This window comes from Colletes latitarsis, chromosome 13, assembly GCF_051014445.1.
Source record: "Colletes latitarsis isolate SP2378_abdomen chromosome 13, iyColLati1, whole genome shotgun sequence".
In the NCBI taxonomy this organism is placed as follows: Eukaryota; Metazoa; Arthropoda; class Insecta; order Hymenoptera; family Colletidae; genus Colletes; species Colletes latitarsis.
Window position 1 is genome coordinate 9,983,288 of NC_135146.1, and position 22,205 is coordinate 10,005,492.

Below are 22,205 nucleotides of genomic sequence, written 5' to 3' on the forward strand. Positions count from 1 at the left end.
AATTTCTTATTCATACAATTTCTACATAAACATTTTTTAATAACAACAACAATAACAGTAATAATAACAGAGTTTTTTAAATGAAAACGATGTTTTAATTGTGAACAAAATTGAAAAATTATTTTATTTTTACTTCAGATGAAAATTTCCTGTTTATACAATTTCAACATAAACCTTTTTTTAATAATAATAACAACAATAACAACAATAATAATAGCAGTTGTTTTTAAATCGAAACTATGACTTAATTGCAAAAAAAATTGAAGAATTATTTTATTTTTGGACTCGAGATGAAAATTTCCTATTTATACAATTTCTACATAAACATTTTTTAGTAATAATAATAACAACAACAATAACAGTAATAATAGTAGAGTTTTTTAAATGAAAACGATGTTTTAATTGTGAACAAAATTGAAAAATTATTTTATTTTTACTTGAAATGAAAATTTCCTGTTTATACAATTTCAACATAAACCTTTTTTTAATAATAATAACAACAATAACAACAATAATAATAACAGTTATTTTTAAATGGAAACTATGACTTAATTGCAAACAAAATTGAAGAATTATTTTATTTTTGGTCTCGAGATTAAAATTTCCTATTTATACAATTTCTACATAAACATTTTTTAGTAATAATAATAACAACAACAATAATAGTAATAATAGTAGAGTTTTTAAAATGAAAACGATGTTTTAATTGTGAACGAAATTGAAAAATTGTTTTATTTTTGCTCGAGATGAAAATTTCCTGTTTATACAATTTTTACGTAAACATTTTTTAATAATAATAACAACAACAACAATAACAGTAATAATAGTAGGTGTTTTTTTAATGGAAACGATGTCAAAATTGAAAAATTATTTTATTTTTGGTCTCGAGATGAAAATTTCCTTTTTATACAATATCTACGTAAACATTGTTTAATAATAATAACAACAATAACAATAACAGTAATAATAACAGAGTTGTTTTAATAGAAATGGTGTCTTAATTGCGAACAAAATTGAAAAAATAATTTAATTTTTGGACTCGAGATGAAAATTTCCTGTTTATACAATTTCTACATAAACATTTTTTAATAACAACAACAACAATAACAGTAATAATAACGGAGTTTTTAAAAATAGAAACGATGTTTTAATTGTGCACAAAATTGAAAAATTATTTTATTTTCGTTCGATATGAAAGTTTCCTGTTTATACAATTTTTACCTAAACATTTTTTAATAATAATAACAACAACAACAATAACAGTAATAATAGTAGGGGTTTTTTTAATGGAAACGATGTCAAAATTGAAAAATTATTTTATTTTTGGTCTCGAGATGAAAATTTCCTTTTTATACAATATCTACGTAAACATTGTTTAATAATAATAACAACAATAACAATAACAGTAATAATAACAGAGGTTTTTAAATGAAAACGATGTCTTAATTGTGAATAAAATTGAAAAATTATTTTATTTTTGGACTCGAGATGAAAATTTCCTGTTTATACAATTTCTACATAAACATTTTTTAATAACAACAACAACAATAACAATAACACTAATAATAACAGAGTTTTTAAAAATAGAAACGATGTTTTAATTGTGAACAAAATTGAAAAATTATTTATTTTTGGTCTCGAAATGAAAATTCCCTATTTATACATTTTCTACATACACATTTTTTAATAACAACATCAATAACAACAACAATAACAATAGTAGAGTTTTTAAAATAAAGACGATGTCTTATTTGCGAACAAAATGGAAAAATTATTTTATTTTTACTTAAGATGAAAGTTTCCTGTTCATACAATTTCTACATAAACATTTTTTAATAACAACAACAACAATAACAATAACAGTAATAATAACGGAGTTTTTAAAATAAAAACGATGTCTTAATTGCAAACAAATTTGAAAAATTATTTATTTTTGGTCTCGAGATGAAAATTTCCTATTTATACAATTTCTACGTAAACATTTTTTAATAACAACAACAACAACAACAATAACAGTAAAAATAGCAGAGTTTCTTCTAAATAAAATATAAAAATGCAATCTCATACAATTACACAAAGATTTTGTATTTTTTCCAATATTTCTAATTCCTTCAATCAATAAAAATGAATTAAAACATTAGTATCGTTAAAGTGTAGTAAAAAGTAATTCTGTTTTTAAAATTAAACAATTTTCCGTCACGAAGTAGTGCAGTAAGAACGATTTTTTTTCTTCTCGCTCTTCGTCTGTTAATGCAAGATTAAATAATTGGTTCCGTGTATATGTATATGTAGTTGCATGTAGCATAATTTCATGTTTTCGAATCTGACTGGTACGATTTATCGACGTCCTTGGAGCACGCTTCTAACGTCTGCCGATCGTACAATAGTTCATTTACTTAGAATGGATCGGCATGTTTTGGAAAACATACTTTGCAAGGAAATTTATTCGAAACGATACGTTGATAATTATTCGTTATCCAATTTCAAACTGTTTTTTTTTTTTTTTTTTTTTGGAATCGATATAATTGCGAAACGAAGATTAAAACATATCTGAATACGTTCAGATAATCATAATTTTATTAATTTCAATGTTTTTTCATTTTTAGCCATTCGAACTGTCCTCGATCTGTTTCATTTTCGATTTTAAAGGGGCATTCTAGTTTAAATATCAATTTTTTACGTTTTCTGTGGAATATAAAAAAACAATAAAATATCCTCGTTTCTATATTCAAAAAGCATTTTATTATTTGTGTAAAAATATTAAAAAAACTAATTTTTACAGAACTTATTTTGTACTGGTTTTGAGAAAATGGCGTCTTACTGGTTAACAGCCATATTAAATCTGCCATATCGACAGTTTCTCGTACTAATTTCTATAACCTCAAATTCAAATCTATTTTTTTTGCAAAGGTTTTTGACTAGAATGCCCCCTTAAAGGAAATGCCACGCATTATTTGACAATTTCGGCGATAATTGCAGGTGGTTCCGTGCGGCCTTCGAAAATTCTGGCACGTAAGACTGCAATTAAAATTTTCTAACCCCTAAACGATAAAGTATCGCCCTCTAGCGCCTGGATTTAAATCCTCGAACCGAATCGAAGGGAATTCTCGTGCAATAATATCGAATATTAACTTCGTTACTATTTAATATCGATAGAAATTGCGCGAATAATTTTTCAGTCTTAACTAACAGTCTAGCAATTGTTCGGTTGTGTTTGAGTATATAATTAGCCAAGTTTTACATGTGTGAGATATGTTAATTCTTTTTTCTTGTACCAAGAACAAACATTGTAATAATTCCCTGCGTGTCACGATAAACTAACAATTCACGTTCATTCATCGATCGGATATCGTACTTGTAATATTTAATGAGGAAATATTAATCGAGGATCGTTATCTCGGCGCTCGCAAAAAGCCTCGTACAAGTACAAGACAAACACTGCAATTACTGCTTTTTCATTATGCACTTACCTCGAGAGGACAACAATAATTTTGGTGGACGCTAAATTATCCGTTCAGGCATAAATTTTTACTTATCGATATTGACGTGTATTATTTATTTATCGACAGAGTTATATTAACCTTTAAATGCACGAAATTGTACAAATATTTTTTGAGGTTAGGTAATAGAAAATTTACTAATCTTCGTTTATTTGGTTTTCATAGCATCGATAGAGGTTTCTTAAAATGTTCATTGTTGAAAAATATTCAAGTAACTTTTTGTTTAAATGCACGCATTGTAGAAATATTTTTTGAGGTTAGGTAATGGAAAATGTAGACATCTTCGTTTATTTAGTTTTCATAGCATCGATTAACCTTTAATTTCACGCATTATACAAACATTTTTTGAGGTTAGGAAATGGTAAATGTACCGATCTTCGTTTATTTAGTTTTCATAGCATTGATAGAGGATTCTTAAAATGTTCATTGTTGAAAAATATTCAAGTAACTCTTTATTTTAATAACCTTTAAATCCTCGCAATATTTTTTGAGGTTAGGTAATGGAACATGTACTGGTCTTCGTTTATTTAGTTTTCATAACATTGATAGAGGTTTCTTATAATGTTGACAAATATCCAAATAACTCTTTGTTTAAATGCACGCATTGTACAAATATTTTTTGAGGTTAGGTAATAGAAAATTTACTAATCTTCGTTTATTTGGTTTTCATAGCATCGATAGTGGTTTCTTAAAATGTTCATTGTTGACAAATATTCAAGTAACTTTTTGTTTAAATGCACGCATTGTAGAAATATTTTTTGAGGTTAGGTAATGGAAAATGTAGTCATCTTCGTTTATTTAGTTTTCATAGCTTCGATTAACCTTTAATTGCACGCATTATACAAATATTTTTTGAGGTTAGGTAATGGAAAATGTACCGATCTTCGTTTATTTAGTTTTCATAGCATTGATAGAGGATTCTTAAAATGTTCATTGTTGAAAAATATTCAAGTAACTCTTTATTTTAATAACCTTTAAATCCTCGCAATATTTTTTGAGGTTAGGTAATGGAACATGTACTGGTCTTCGTTTATTTAGATTCCATAGCATCAATTAACCTTTAATTGCACGCATTCTACAAATATTTTTTGAGGTTAAGTAATGGAAAACGTACTAATCTTCGTTTATTTAGTTTTCATAACATCGATAGAGGTTTCTTATAATGTTGAAAAACATCCAAATAACTCTTTGTTTAAATGCATGCATTGTACAAATATTTTTTGAGGTTAGGTAATGGAAAACGTACTGATCTTCGTTTATTTAGTTTCCATAGCATCAATTAACCTTTAATTGCACGCATTATACAAATATTTTTTGAGGTTAGGTAATGGAAAAGTTTACTGATCTTCGTTTATTTAGTTTTCATAGCATTGTACAAATATTTTTTGAGGTTAAGTAATGGAAAAGCTACTAATCTTCGTTTATTTAGTTTCCATAGCATCGATAGAGGTTTCTTAAAATGTTCATTATTGAAAAATATTCAAGTAACTCTTTGTTTAAATGCACGCATTGTACAAATATTTTTTGAGGTTAGGTAATGGAAAATGTACTGATCTTCGTTTATTTAGTTTCCATAGCATCAATTAACCTTTAATTGCACGCATTATACAAATATTTTTTGAGGTTAGGTAATGGAAAAGTTTACTGATCTTCGTTTATTTAGTTTTCATAGCATTGTACAAATATTTTTTGAGGTTAAGTAATGGAAAAGCTACTAATCTTCGTTTATTTAGTTTCCATAGCATCGATAGAGGTTTCTTAAAATGTTCATTATTGAAAAATATTCAAGTAACTCTTTGTTTAAATGCACGCATTGTACAAATATTTTTTGAGGTTAGGTAATGGAAAATGTACTACTGATCTTCGTTTATTTAGTTTCCATAGCATCAATTAACCTTTAATTGCACGCATTATACAAATATTTTTTGAGGTTAGGTAATGGAAAAGTTTACTGATCTTCGTTTATTTAGTTTTCATAGCATTGTACAAATATTTTTTGAGGTTAAGTAATGGAAAAGCTACTAATCTTCGTTTATTTAGTTTCCATAGCATCGATAGAGGTTTCTTAAAATGTTCATTATTGAAAAATATTCAAGTAACTCTTTGTTTAAATGCACGCATTGTACAAATATTTTTTGAGGTTAGGTAATGGAAAATGTACTGATCTTCGTTTATTTAGTTTCCATAGCATCAATTAACCTTTAATTGCACGCATTATACAAATATTTTTTGAGGTTAGGTAATGGAAAAGTCTACTGATCTTCGTTTATTTAGTTTTCATAGCATTGTACAAATATTTTTTGAGGTTAAGTAATGGAAAAGCTACTAATCTTCGTTTATTTAGTTTCCATAGCATCGATAGAGGTTTCTTAAAATGTTATTATTGAAAAATATTCAAGTAACTCTTTGTTTAAATGCACGCATTGTACAAATATTTTTTGAGGTTAGGTAATGGAAAATGTACTGATCTTCGTTTATTTAGTTTCCATAGCATCAATTAACCTTTAATTGCACGCATTATACAAATATTTTTTGAGGTTAGGTAATGGAAAAGTCTACTGATCTTCGTTTATTTAGTTTTCATAGCATTGTACAAATATTTTTTGAGGTTAAGTAATGGAAAAGCTACTAATCTTCGTTTATTTAGTTTTCATAGCATCGATAGAGGTTTCATAAAATGTTCATTGTTGAAAAATATTCAAGTAACTCTTTGTTTAAATGCACGCATTGTACAAATATTTTTTGAGGTTAGGTAATGGAAAATGTACTGATCTTCGTTTATTTAGTTTCCATAGCATCAATTAACCTTTAATTGCACGCATTATACAAATATTTTTTGAGGTTAGGTAATGGAAAATGTACTCATCTTCGTTTATTTAGTTTTCATAACATTGATAGAGGTTTCTTATAATGTTGAAAAGTATCCAAATAACTCTTTGTTTAAATGCACGCATTGTACAAATGTTTTTTGAGGTTAAGAAATGAAAAGTCTACTGATTTTCGTTTATTTAGTTTTCATAGCATCGATAGAGGTTTCTTATAACCCTGAAAAATATCCAAATAACTCTCTGGTCGTAATTTGCAATTTTATTTAATTATTTATTGAACAAAAGTGTAGTTGTCTAACAATATATATTGTAGGTTAATAATTGTAATAGTAAATACAAAGGCAGTATATGACGTAACTAGTGACAATATTTCTCGTCTAATATGCAATCGTTTGACAAATAATTTACTATTTCAACAGCCTCGGTTCACAAGTCTATGTTAATTAAGTATTTTTGTTCATTATTGCTTGTGCTATGTCTCAAAATTCTCGAAAAGTCATTTTATATTTCATTTAAACACGTTTGACTGTAAATATAAATAGCAGGACCACGAAAGAGTTACGATAATTGATTTTGAGGTTATAGTTATGAAAACGATAATAGACAGCTGTGTAACATAGAATATTCAGAAGAAATTTTAGAATTTTAGGTAGCAACGACTAATTCAAGTTGATTTGATTCGTCATAATGTTGCAATCGAATGCATTTAAAGGTTAATCACGGTTAAACCTAATGAAAACCATAAAGAAAGGATCACGTTAGTTCCTCTTAATCCCTTCATACTCACCAAACTCAATGATACTTATCAAAATTTTTTACTGTGTATTTTTTCTTTTATCAATTATATTCTTTAAGGTTGTTACATATACAATTTCTTAATACGACGATAAAAGAATCTAGGTTATATATTTCTTAAATTATTATTTCGTGCAGTGTCGCCACCTATAAGACCGATTCGAATGATACTTTCCCGCGCGAAGTCTAGAACGTTGGTTATGTCTTTTTCATTTTCTAAAAGTTACACTAGTCTTAAAGTATTATCAAAGTAATAATGAGTTACCCAAACTATAAAAGAATCTAGGTTATATATTTCTTAAATTATTATTTCGTGCAGTGTCGCCACCTATAGACCGATTCGAATGAGACTTTCCCGCGCGAAGACTTGAACGTTGGTTATGTCTTTTTCATTTTCTAAAAGTTACACTAGTCTTAAAGTATTATCAAAGTAATAATGAGTTACCCAAACTATAAAAGAATCTAGGTTATATATTTCTTAAATTATTATTTCGTGCAGTGTCGCCACCTATAGACCGATTCGAATGAGACTTTCCCGCGCGAAGACTTGAACGTTGGTTATGTCTTTTTCATTTTCTAAAAGTTACACTAGTCTTAAAGTATTATCAAAGTAATAATAAGTTACCCAAACATTTCTAAGTCAGATTTACATGAAAGAAAGTCTGTTGGATGGTTGTAAAATAAAAATAAATATCGAAGCATGGAATTTCGTTGAATTTTCAGTTATTGAACTTTTGTAAAGATTGAAAAAAGAAAAAATACAAACGAATTATAGTATGAAGGGGATTAACAGTGAAAAGAGATCATTCTTTTGTAGAATCTCGAGCAAGAACTCTGTAACTGATTTCAATATTACCCTATCATTAGCCGGACACGTGTCAGTTCTGATTTAACGAGTTAAGTGTATACGCTGTCCATCAAAAAACGTGTCCCGCAAAAGTTCACACGCTTGTTGTACCTGCAATGTCCGTACACCGCCCATTTTTGTTTTTAATCGCGAATTCTTCGCTCCCGTCTTGTGAAATTATGCAACCATGCACAGGTATCAATAATGATTATGAAAAATCGCGTTACTGGCATTGGATCGAGATGTCAGCTGCGGTCAAGGCGACCGTGTCGAGAGATCCGATTGACACTTCCGTACTAGGACTACCTGATGAGTCAGGCTTCATAAATGATACTCTCGTTTACGACAAATTCACTTACGAGCACGCTTCTAGCATATGTATTTAAAAAAAAAAAGGTGTACCTGTAAATACTGGTCACATCAGTTAAGATAAAAGATAAGATAATATTCTGCAACAGATCATGACCAATAATAGAAATATAAGAGCGTGCAACCTATCTCTGATGATCACAATCAGATTCAATTGGAGTGTACGGTCGAGATTCAGATAAATAATCCTCTATATTTCTGTTTCTATTGATAGTATAGAATCAGTAATTGAGAATTCACCAGAAACGATGCCTGCTGTTAAAAATAATGAAAACTCATTGTACTATTTACATTTAATCCTTTACACACGGTGATAAGATACGTGTACACTTGCACGAATGTAGATAATAATCGTGTCTATCGAAATGTCATTAAATCATTGTTTATCATTAATGAAACATTTTCAATCGTTTCTGTCGCGTTTACGTATCTTTCATGGATACTAAGAGAACCTAACCTCTAAATTCATTAGCTTCTTTCAATCCTAGATGACAATATAATCGATTTGTTTTCAATTCAAAGTTCTTATAATACTTCACAAATAATATATAAATTATATGAATCGTTGTTTATCATTAATAAAACATTTTCAATCGTTTCTGTCGCGTTTACGTATCTTTCATGGATACTAAGAGAACCTAACCTCTAAATTCATTAGCTTCTTTCAATCCTAGATGACAATATAATCGATTTGTTCTCAATTCAAAGTTCTTATAATACTTCACAAATAATACATAAATTATATGAATCGTTGTTTATCATTAATAAAACATTTTCAATCGTTTCTGTCGCGTTTACGTATCTTTCATGGATACTAAGAGAACCTAACCTCTAAATTCATTAGCTTCTTTCAATCCTAGATGACAATATAATCGATTTGTTCTCAATTCAAAGTTCTTATAATACTTCACAAATAATATATAAATTATATGAATCGTTGTTTATCATTAATAAAACATTTTTACTCGTTTCTATCGCGTTTACTTATCTTTCACCGATACCAATAAGAGAACCTAACCTCTAAATTCGTCAACAGCTCTTAATCCTAGATGACAATGTAATCGATTTGTTCTCAATTCAAAGTTCTTGTAATACTTCATAGATAATATAATATAAATTGTATCAATCGTTGTTTATTAATAAAACATTTTTACTCGTTTCTGTCACGTTTACGTATCTTTTATGGATATCAATAAGAGAACCTAACCTCAAAATTCATCAGCAGCTCTCAATCCTAGATAACAATAAATAAAATCAATTTGTTTTCAACTAAAAGTTCTTATAATACTTCACAAATAATATATAAATTATATCAATCGTTGTTTATCATTAATAAAATATTTTTACTCATTTCTTTACATATCTTTCACCGATACCAATAAGAGAATCCAACCTCCAAATTCATCAGCAGCTCTTAATCCTAGATGACAATAACTAAAATCAATTTGTTCTCAATTCAATGTTCTTGTAATACTCCACAGATAATATAATATAAATTTTATCAATCGTTGTTTGTCATCAGTTAATCTTTGAATTATGTTGTACGTAACACACCTTTGCACGTTCTTCTTTTTTCTGATTATGTTTGCTGTTTATTTTTCGACCGTTTTAATATTTATGATTATTAATCGTACAATGCACGTTTCAGGTGATGAACCAGGAAGTCAAAAAGGAAACTCCGTTGCAGTTCAAGTTCCGTGCCAAGTTCTACCCCGAAGACGTTGCGGAGGAATTGATTCAAGATATTACTTTGCGTCTGTTCTATCTTCAGGTACGAAAAACTAAACAATCACTAATAAATCACTAATTCCGCGCTCATATATAGTTTATATATTTTTTAAGAACATTCCTAGCAAACGAACATTCTTAGAAATAAGTGACTGTCGTTACTGTGTTCATAGTGTAAATTATAAATGTCAGGTAGTCAAATGCTAATTTGTTAAACATGTATGCATAAAAGTCATTTTTTTATGCACATACTATGCAGGAATAGGTCGGGTACAACCTAACTCAGCTACAGATGTCTTAAAATTAACATATATGCTAACGTACAATTATGGGCAATGTCATATTATTATATAACTAAAATTAAATAAAAATACTGTTGTCGCAGTGGTCTTATTTTATAGGACAAATAATAGTCGATCGGCTGTATAATTTCTGCACAGCAATTGGAAGGGTAGAGAAGATTGTCATCAACATTTTGTCATAGAAAATATCACAGAGGCCATTTGAAAATTAACCACAGCGTCAATTTTAAAGATTACTGATGTTTACATAAATTAAATTGACACCACTCGGAGGCATGCCACACATTCTTTACTCTTTTTCATAACATATAATACTATCAATATTTTATATTTTCAAGAAGGGTAACTTCATTCGATACCTGAGCCATTACGTATTTAGTAAATGTACCTAACAGGAAAATGGGGATTTATTGTTGTATTTCTTTCTTAAAATAACAGATTTATTTATAATAACATACAAAAAGCACCGTAACTAAAACCTTAACAACTATGTATCTCCCTTGTTCTGCGTAACTCTTTTGTCTCCTCGACACTCATCATCCCTACCAACTTCCACAACCAAATCACCATCGATGACATTCACAGGAGATTATCCCCTAACATTTATTCAATGAAAAATTAGCATTTGACTTCCTGGCATTTATAGCTTACACCATGAACGTTTTTACTGCAACTTTCCAAGTTTAAACAAAAATAACGAATTTCTGTAAATAATGAAATGCATATTAATAATGTACTGAATCAAATCGAATGTTGCTAGGGATATACCATTTTTTATTGTATTATTTGTACAAAAAGAGGAATAAAACCGCTAAATAAAACATATTTTTTTAGGTGAAAAATGCCATTCTCACGGATGAAATCTACTGTCCCCCGGAAACATCTGTATTGTTAGCCTCCTATGCGGTCCAAGCGAGACACGGAGATTTCCAAAAAGGTACGCACACTGCCGGTTTTTTGATTAACGATCGTTTGCTGCCACAACGTGTAATGGATCAGCACAAGATGAGCAAAGAAGAGTGGGAAAGTTCGATCACCAATTGGTGGCAAGAACATCGTGGAATGTTACGCGAGGATGCTATGATGGAATATCTGAAAATTGCTCAGGTAACGATTCCAAATTGTGTACGAAAAAACTAGAAGAAAGAAAGGGAATATTAACATTTTCTTTTGCAGGATTTGGAAATGTACGGAGTGAACTATTTCGAAATTCGTAATAAAAAAGGCACGGATCTCTGGTTAGGCGTGGACGCTTTGGGTTTGAATATATACGAGAAGGACGACAAATTGACACCGAAAATTGGTTTCCCATGGTCGGAGATTAGGAACATTTCGTTCAACGATAAGAAATTCATAATTAAACCGATCGACAAAAAGGCGCCGGACTTTGTCTTCTTCGCGACTAGAGTTAAAATAAACAAACGAATTCTGGCACTGTGTATGGGGAATCATGAACTTTACATGCGTAGGCGTAAACCTGACACGATCGATGTGCAACAGATGAAGGTACATTTTCTCAGTGTCTGTGCGTTTATTCTCTTTTCCTATTAGTTTCAAAAGGTCTAAATACCTTTCGTTTACGATCAAAAGGCTCAGGCGAGGGAAGAGAAAATTGCAAAGCAGCAACAGAGAGAGAAGTTACAGTTGGAAATAGCCGCGAGAGAACGCGCGGAGAAGAAACAGCAAGAATACGAAGAAAGACTCAGAAATATGACGGAAGAAATGGACAGGCGGCAGGCTGAACTGAACGAAGCTCAGGAAATGATACGGCGTTTGGAAGAGCAGCTCAAACAATTGCAAGCGGCTAAAGAGGAGCTAGAAGATCGTCAGAAAGTATATATATTAGAGACAGATCATTTTTGTGAAGGGTGTTTGAATATCACGAAATTTTCCTTTCTAATTCGTTCGTAGGAGCTCACAGTCATGATGGAGAAGCTTGAACTGTCGCACGAAATGGAGGCAGCGGAGCGTGCTAAACTCGAGCAAGAAATAAGAGCCAAGCAAGAGGAGGTGCAACGCATACAGTCTGAAGTGGAGGCGAAAGATGCAGAAGCGAGAAGACTGCAAGAGGAGTGTGAAGCAGCCAAGTATGACAAGTTTTCTATTTTCTGTAGAGGGGGGAAACATACAGTTGAAATTGGATAATTTTTTGGGATTAGGTTGAGGCAAGAAGAAGCTGATAGGGCGTATCAGGCCAGCACAACGCCTCATTATCATCATGTCGAAGAGAACGAAGAAGGCGAAGAGGAAGGCGAAGACGAGATTCCTCACGGCGACGTTACTAAAGATCTTGCAACCGACGAGTCAATAATCGATCCTGTGGAGGAACGACGCACTCTAGCTGAAAGAAACGAACGTCTTCATGATCAGCTTAAGGTATGTGTCTTTGTATTCGTGAATATCGTGCACCCATTGCAACGAAAATATGTTTCAGGCATTGAAGCAAGATCTAGCACAGTCACGCGACGAGTCAAAAGAAACTGTTATGGATAAAATCCACAGGGAAAACGTCCGTCAGGGTCGCGACAAATATAAAACGCTCCGTGAGATTCGTAAAGGCAATACTAAACGTCGCGTCGATCAGTTTGAGAACATGTAAATTATATATCCGTTTGCCTGTTTGTCTATTCGCCTGTCCATTTCATCCTGCCTTTAAATTCTCCTCCAATTTTCTGTACGAGGACAATTTTTTTTTGAAAACTTGTCAGATATTATTTTAGAGTAATATTTTTTTCTTTTTTTGTTTTGAGATGCTCTTCGAGTAACGAACCACTTCCAATTTGCAACGATGTAAAGTTTACAACGTGCATTGCTATTTTTCGACGTTGATTCTATACTCTCGAGTACAGTAGAAGCTTTTTCATAAATAGCAAGGAACGCGACGAGCGACCAACTTGCGCCGTCTTCCATTCATACCACAGTGTGTCCGCTGTTAAACAGTTTTTCGTAAAAGATAATATTCGTGTACAGGGTGTTCCACCTAAATATTCTGATACGAAAAATAATTTTTGTGTAATTTAAATGTTACCAGAAGACCAATGCCTTTGCAAAGAACAGTTTATTTTTCGCATATAAGTGCATATTTTTATGTGGCAAGATATCAAAATGATCTTCGACGTGTAAAATTAAAATTAAACTTGAAATTAAAAGAATATATATCTGCATTAGTCTCTGGATAACATTTAAATGTTTTTTGTGGTGGAAATATTTGGATGGTTTAGATGAGACATCCTGTATAGTATATATATATATATATACATATACATATATATTTTGTTTAATAGAAGTAAATTTTCTTGCTATTTTAGCTGCGAAATATTTAAAGTAACTTGATAATAACCGCGTTGGCTAACGTTGTTTCTTTTTTTTAATAATCCTCGCTAAAATAACAAGAAAATTTGTTACATAATTTTTGAATATTATTTTAAATTTGCCCGTTACGTACGAATTTGTAAACACCGACGCATCAGTATTTTCTTTTTCAAAGTATTGCTGTCGGTCATCAATACATACAATCTGTCCGAAAATATTCAAATAATAGTATACTTTTAATAATTACGTATTTTACTTGAATACGCAGCAAAGAAAGAGAATATTTCATGCTTTGTTACCGCATACTTTCAAAGTTCACGAAAATGCAAATACTCGTGATCTATTATACACGATTTTTTGAGCAATAGGAAAGAGCTAAATTTATAAATTAAAAATAGAAGTTTCTGATCGAGGATTAATATTTTGTGAGGTATCGATTTTGTTGCAATCAATCTATATTGATATTTTTTGACTCAGATCCCATTAAAAACTTATCCAAAAAGAGTTATAAAATGTGTCGCGAGAATTATACTACAGTGACGTTAATTATTTAAAAAGAAACTATTTTCAATTGGGCAACACGCAACATGGATTTCCCACGAATCATTAATTTTTAATCGAAAACTGATTTTTATTTTATAAGTTTCATCTGTCCAGTGTCTGAACTATTTTCTGGAATTGTTTAGTTTTGTGGTTCTTTTTTATTATTCAAAAAGTAATTGCATTTTTATTGGCCAGACACTTGTTTCTGTTTAATGTGTATTTCATTAAAACACAGATCATAATTGTTATAATAGTATCGTCTTTCTACGGGAAGAAGGCACAGCGTGTTTACATCCCCACTCTTGTTGCTGTCCGCTGATTGGCTGTCACAGATTTCATCATCGTTTTCGACCAATCAGCGGACTGCAACAGAAGTGGGGATGTAAACACGCTGTGCGTTCTTAGCGTGTTTACATCCTCACTTTTGCTGCTGTCCGCTGATTGGCTCTCACCGATCTTCGTCACCGTGATCGACCAATAGTGAACCAGCAGACTGTAACAGAAGTGGGGGATGTAAACACGCTTCTCTCGTGAAAGAACGGTAGTGTCGGAATATTTTCAAAGCAGATTGTCAATTCTTATTTTCTTATCACGTCATCGAATATAGTCCGTCCTTGATAAGGATTCGCCCGAGAAATATTTCGTATAAATATTTGCGTCATAAAATTTATCTATAAGATTGCTTTCGTCAACAGTGGTCGCTATACAGTTACGATGTATACATTTCTATTATGATTTCGATTTTTTGCAACACAGAATGAGCAATAAATAAATTAACCCATCAGGTACCACACAACTTTCAATCTCGAGCGATACGATGATTTTTAACTCTTTGTGGCGCGGGAAATAGATGTTGCATAGAAATTTTATTGCGTTTTAAATTAAACGAAATTGGTATATTTTTATTAACGAACGTAAAAAAATCCGCTTGCAACAGTTGATGAACCTGTATTGGCATATATACAATGCATTTGTAACATTTGTAACATTTGTTGAAGATATTACCAACTGCGTTACGTAAATAAGACGAAATGTAAACCTATGCGCGCGCATTGCAATACAAAAATTTCCCGCCATGCATTACGGGTGCACCAAAAGGGCGGGACACTTTTAATCCCAGTGTGCTCCAAAGAGTTGAAGGAGTCACGTCAGAGAAAAGATGTCAAGAATTAGATAAACATCGATAACTGATCAAAATTTATAGATTACACGATACTTGAAGGGTTAATATTTTTGAAGATTTTTGAAGTATCCAGCATCGTTTTGCAACAACTCAAAACTAATACATTGGCCATAGATCGATAATGTACTTAGATATGCGACCACTCGATGTATGAATGTACGAAATCGGTAATGTCCGTCTTGACGATAAATATTAGAAACGTTAAGCACGATGTACGAACTATTTGCAAAATGTGCGAACGAATATTCAACTAATAATTTTGTATTGAACACACTCGTGGCCTTTATTGATATACATATATTGAAATAATAGATACTAATATCGAATAATAGGATCTAGGAAGACCTAGGGATAACGCGTGACTCTTTGTATTGCATACCTTCAACATAAGGTAATCGCGTGGTTCCTAGAAAAAAGGTTAGGTACCTATCGAGCAAGGGATGAGCGGGTATTCGACAGATTTCCGGTTTGTTTACAATTGTTTCTTTGGCTACTTAATTCTAGAATAGAATTGAAAATTTGTAATCTGAAAAGTTACGCTTTTAGCGTTATACTTATGGTCGTAAACAAACTTGGAAAATACCCTAACTGGAGGCTTCGGGTACCCGCGCACGCGTATTATAATAACGATTTTTGAAAGCATGGAAAGAATGAATGTGAGAGAGAATGTAACAATAAAGAATGGTAGAACATGTATAATCTGTGGCAGTCTGGTACGCCATATAAATTTTAAAGCAGTCCATTTTTTTTTTTGTCTGAAAAAAAAAGATTGTATCGACAATGACGTTTAAAACTAAATGTAACGGTCTTCAAATGCTGCCAATTTTTCGACGGAATGCAAACAAAGAGCATTACTATGAAATGAAATACAATCTTTGCGTTAATTAAAGGAGCATTGCTGTCTAGGCTGTCGTTTCTTCGACCTTTTTTTGTAATTTTTTTTTTAACGACAGGTAGATTGTTTTGTATTGAAATTTTGCAGATATATTTATTTGTCTTCTAAGTATGTATAGTATTTTTTTCGTTAAAAAATATTGAAAATTGCGAGAGTTATAGCTTCTTGTTTAAAAAAAACGCATTTGAACTGGCTTTCATGATATTTCAAGATCTAGCAAACCGATTGACTTCAAATTTGGAGAGAATATTCAGCAGACACGCCTTTTATAGCTGGAACTAGAGATTTAAAGAAATATTGAGGTTTACTATTTTTTTTGATACGCTAAAAGACAAAGGAATGATTAACAAATAGAAATTCGAAACTTGAAGCGTCGCCATTTCTTTATTTATCAGGATTTAGGCTTCTCCCTAGTTCCTGCTGTAACTACAACCTTCCTTATGAAGATACTTGAACCCCCTCTGTTTCAAATTATCTGGAATCCTGGAAGCGTTTGGAGCAGCCATTCCAAAAGAGCCATTAAATAAGAAGTCACAATTCCCACGATTTTTAATATTTTTCCATGAAAAAAATACTGTATATGCTTATAAGATGAATAAACATATCTGCAAAGTCTCAGCACAAAAGAGTCTATATATCATTAGAAAAAAAATCACAAAAAGGGCCGTGAAAGGAGCATTGCTGTCTAGGCTGTCATTGCGTCGACCTTTTTTTGTAATTTTTTTTTTTAATGATAGGTAAATTGTTTTGCAGTGACATTTTGCAGATATATTTATTTGTCTTATAGGCATGTACAGTATTTTTTTCATCAAAAAATATTAAAAATTGCGAGAGTTATAGCTTCTTGTTTAAAAAAAACGCATTTAAACTGGCTTACATGATATTTCAAGATCTAGCAGACCGATTTACTTCAAATTTGGAGAGAATATTCAGCAGACACGCCTTTTATAGCTGGAACTAGAGATTTAAAGAAATATTGAGGTTTACTATTTTTTTTTGATACGCTAAAGACAAAGAACGATTAACAAATAGAAATTCGAAACTTGAAGCGTCGCCATTTCTTTATTCATCAGGATTATGACTTCTCCCTAGTTTCTGTTGTAACTACAACCTTCCTTATGAAGATACTTTAACCCCCTCTGTTTCAAAATTATCTGGAATCCTGGAATCCGTTGGAGCACCCATTCCAAAAGAGCCATTAAATAAGAAGTCACAATTCCCACGATTTTTAATATTTTCCCATGAAAAAAATACTGTACATGCTTATAAGATGAACAAACATATCTGCAAAGTCTCAGCACAAAACAGCCTATATATCATCAGAAAAAAAATCACAAAAAGGGCCGTGAAAGGAGCATTGCTGTCTAGGCTGTCATTGCGTCGACCTTTTTTTGTAATTTTTTTTTTTAATGATAGGTAGATTGTTTTGCAGTGAAATTTTGCAGATATATTCATTTGTCTTATAGGTATCTACAGTATTTTTTTCATCAAAAAATATTAAAAATTGCGAGAGTTATAGCTTCTTGTTTAAAAAAAACGCATTTAAACTGGCTTACATGATATTTCAAGATCTAGCAGACCGATTTACTTCAAATTTGGAGAGAATATTCAGCAGACACGCCTTTTATAGCTGGAACTAGAGATTTAAAGAAATATTGAGGTTTACTATTTTTTTTTGATACGCTAAAGACAAAGAACGATTAACAAATAGAAATTCGAAACTTGAAGCGTCGCCATTTCTTTATTCATCAGGATTATGACTTCTCCCTAGTTTCTGTTGTAACTACAACCTTCCTTATGAAGATACTTTAACCCCCTCTGTTTCAAATTATCTGGAATCCTGGAAGCCATTGGAGCAGCCATTCCAAAAGAGCCATTAAATAAGAAGTCACAATTCCCACGATTTTTAATATTTTCCCATGAAAAAAATACTGTACATGCTTATGAGATGAATAAACATATCTACAAAGTCTCAGCATAAAATAGCCTATATATCATCAGAAAAAAAATCACAAAAAGGGCCGTGAAAGGAGCATTGCTGTCTAGGCTGTCATTGCGTCGACCTTTTTTTGTAATTTTTTTTTTTAATGATAGGTAGATTGTTTTGCAGTGAAATTTTGCAGATATATTCATTTGTCTTATAGGTATCTATAGTATTTTTTTCATCAAAAAATATTAAAAATTGCAAGAGTTATAGCTTCCTGTTTAAAAAAACGCATTTGAACTGGCTTTCATGATATTTCAAGATCTAGCGAACCGGTTGACTTCAAATTTGGAGAGAATATTCAGCAGACACGCCTTCTATAGCTGGAACTAGAGATTTAAAGAAATATTGAGGTTTACTACTTTTTTTGATACGCTAAAGACAAAGAACGATTAACAAATAGAAATTCGAAACTTGAAGCGTCGCCATTTCTTTATTTATCAGGATTATGACTTCTCCCTAGTTCCTGCTGTAACTACAACCTTCCTTATGAAGATACTTTAACCCTCTCTGTTTCAAATTATCTGGAATCTTGGAATCCATTGGAGAACTTTTTCCAAAAGAGTCATTAAATAAGAAGTCACAATTCCCACGATTTTTAATATTTTTCCATGAAAAAAATACTGTACATGCTTATGAGATGAATAAACATATCTGCAAAGTCTCAACACAAAAGAGCTTATATATCATCAAAAAAAAAAAATCATAAAAGGCCGTGAAATGGACAGTCTGGACAGCAATACTTTAAATAGGGAAGATGATGAAAAAAAAATGAAAAGAAAAAAAAACACTGATCATTGTATCGGAACCTTTATTCTTAATTATCATCATCGCATGTTACAATAAACAAGAAGGGAAAAAAGAAAGAGTACAGGAAAAATAAGGATAGATATTTTTTGATTATATTTAATACTACAATTTACAAATTGGTAGTGTTTTATTATTATTATTATTATTATTGTTGTATTAATATTTACAATCTAGTAGCGTTATTATTATTGAGATAATATTACATGAAAGAGCAATGTATTTTATAGTCAGTCTATTTGTACTCTTAAGGAAGTTATTAAAATTTGCGTCGTGACAACTAAACATATTTCGTACGATGCGAAACGTCATGTTCTATTCAACGATGTAGATGAATACTATTTTTATAAAAATCTCTCTGGATATTCTTCCCCACTGAACACATTCGGCGCGAGACACTTTTGAGACATTCCAAAAATGAAATGAATTTTGTGTAAATTGTTTTTTCTCTATTTTTTCCATCCATGTTGGGGTTTTTCGATCGTGCACGGGATCTGTAACAACGTTTCGAATGTACTTAAAATAAGTATATTTATTTGAAAGAATGGTGGCATGTCTTATATATATATATATATGCATAATTCATATATAAAAAAAAACAAATGTATGAAAATCCCTAACGTGGATTCACGAACGATCTATGTTCTTTATGAAGGTAATGGATATACGAGATCATTTCTAATTTTTCTTTTTTTTTTTTTCCACGTGTAATAACTGTAAATATGTAAATTAACTTGCTGAACTTTTGGCTTGAAATGCGACATGTACAAATTGGTATTGCATACCTTCATGAGGTCATTGACAAAGATTAATTTACACCTTACACTTATGGTGCGCATCGCGTTGGACATATTTCGGTGCTAGCATCTCTCTATATACATATCCAAGCATGTAAAAGTAAAATGCATTTCCGGTTCTCAAGAAATTTTTTATAAGTTCAAATGGTCGACGACATTTTCTGATCGAACGATATAAGTACGACCAAGAATTCTAACCGAACGTTTCGTTTTTATATTGCAAAAGAGATCGTAATAGCGTTATTGAATACTTTGAAACGGGAAAGCATATGAAATATACAAGGTACGAATCACGGAGACGCATAGACATTGTATTTTATTGAAAACAATATTATATGTTGGTGCGAGGATATGTGAGAATCACTTGTACTTTGCAGACAAAGTTAAGCATTGTTTAAATAAAAAAAATCATATCATAGTTTTTCAATACATTATTATTGTATCCTCTGTGTGATTCGTTTAAGAAAAAGTGTGGTTTGATAATTTTAAAAGAAAAGGAATTTTTGTTAAATTGTAATTCTTCAATATTAATTTTACATATTGTGTTGTTGTGTTAATTACGTTGTTTCCAATGGAAACATTGTAATTAGTTAATTATCGAACAGTGGTTCCATTTATCAAAATGGCGGTAGTGTTGTGGCGACAGTTGCGGTCTACATTACCGACTGAAGGTTTGAAATCAAGCTTGTTATGTTGGAAATGTTAATGTTAATGATTTTGTTTATTGCTAGGAGACGATTACAATTGTTTAATAGATAATAAGAATAAAGTCAGAATTCTAGTGTATCGATTATGTCGCCATCTACGGTAGAACGTCGAAGTTTGTCGAGAAATAGTACTCTGTCTTCGCCACTAGATGACGACGCAATTAACCTAAAAAGAGAGGCTCACAGCCAGAGATTCCAGATGGAAGTCTGAGTGCATCATGAACACTTCATTGCACTTTTTCACAGATGCCAGATGATGCATAAGTGAGCTCGTAGAGTTTCGAAGAGTCGACAAAGGCAACTGACACATTCTTTCTCGATTCTTCGAAGCTGCTCGAAGTAATTTCGGACCGTCTCGTGAGAGTCGAGAGAGGATCACATTTGCCTTCTCATTCTTGAACAACCCGATCTCATGTCAACGCCATGCTATTTGCAATCTCGACTGCCCAGGTATTTTAACTTTACGACCTATGTAGGCTCACGTAAGCAAAGTACCATAATGAAACAAAAATTTTGTGAAATTATATGTTTTAACCATTGAAAAAAAAAGATATTTTTATTTAGTATTCGTATCCATCAGTGTACATATGTATGTGCATTATTGATACAAGTATAAGTGAATGAGTGAATTTAACTGCAAATGCACGAATGCAACTGCGATCAGAATTGACCACTGCAGTTACTGAACTCTGCAAACAACTCTTGATTTCTAATTGCCCCTGCCGGCCTCTGATGACCAGTGCTGGCAAAAGAAGAACACTCCTGAGAACTAATGACATCATAGAATGATTGCTAGACTCTGCTGGACTCTGCTAGTATCTTTCAACATCAGCTGACAATTGATGACCAGTGCTGACAAAAGAAGAACACTCTTGAGAACTAATGACATCATAGAACGATTGTTGGACTCTGCTGGACTCTGCTGGACTCTGCTAGCATCTTCCGACACCAGCTGACAACTGATGACCAGTGCTGACAAAAGAAGAACACTCCTGAGAACTAATGACATCATAGCACGATTGCTGGACTCTGCTGGACTCTGCTAGCATCTTCCGACATCAGCTGACAACTGATGACCAGTGCTGACAAAAGAAGAACACTCCTGAGAACTAGTGACATCATAGAACGATTGCTGGACTCTGCTGAACTCTGCTGGACTCTGCTGGACTTTGCTGACCTCTGCTAGCATCTCCCAACATCAGCTGACCACTGATGACCGTTGCTGACAACTCTTCGAACAGCTTCAACCAACGTCTTCAAGATATAATATAGTATAATATATTTATATGTATTAAAGCTTTGTCTAATGTAACTCTATGGCAATAGATGATGCAATTTCAATAAAAATTTCCTCTCTACATTAGTCCCTTAGTTATAAGATACATGCCATCACTTGACATGATATAATATAATGTAATGTAGTGTAATGTAATATAATATAATATAACATAATACAATGTAATACAATGTAATATAATGTAATATAATGGAATATAATTGTAATATAACATAATACAATGTAATATAATATAATATAATTGTAATATAACATAATACAATGTAATATAATGTAATATAATTGTAATATAACATAATACAATGTAATAC

At 31.5% G+C, this 22,205-nt stretch overlaps 1 protein-coding gene across 3 annotated transcripts in view; it reads left to right on the forward strand.

The window, feature by feature from the left end:
- Nucleotides 1–20,303, forward strand: part of Moe (moesin) — a 47,520-nt gene extending 27,217 nt beyond the window's left edge. For 2 of the 3 annotated variants that reach the window (XM_076780331.1, XM_076780333.1), the window contains 7 exons: nt 9,988–10,110; nt 11,204–11,476; nt 11,546–11,875; nt 11,960–12,202; nt 12,281–12,456; nt 12,529–12,745; nt 12,804–20,303. In XM_076780331.1, coding sequence (XP_076636446.1) covers nt 9,988–10,110; nt 11,204–11,476; nt 11,546–11,875; nt 11,960–12,202; nt 12,281–12,456; nt 12,529–12,745; nt 12,804–12,968 — 1,527 coding nt within the window. In that variant the 3' untranslated portion in view covers nt 12,969–20,303. Of the gene's footprint in view, nt 1–2,979; nt 3,013–9,987; nt 10,111–11,203; nt 11,477–11,545; nt 11,876–11,959; nt 12,203–12,280; nt 12,457–12,528; nt 12,746–12,803 lie in introns of all 3 variants that reach the window. The other variant, XM_076780332.1, reaches the window with a different exon arrangement.
- The last annotated feature ends 1,902 nt before the right edge of the window (nt 20,304–22,205 follow it).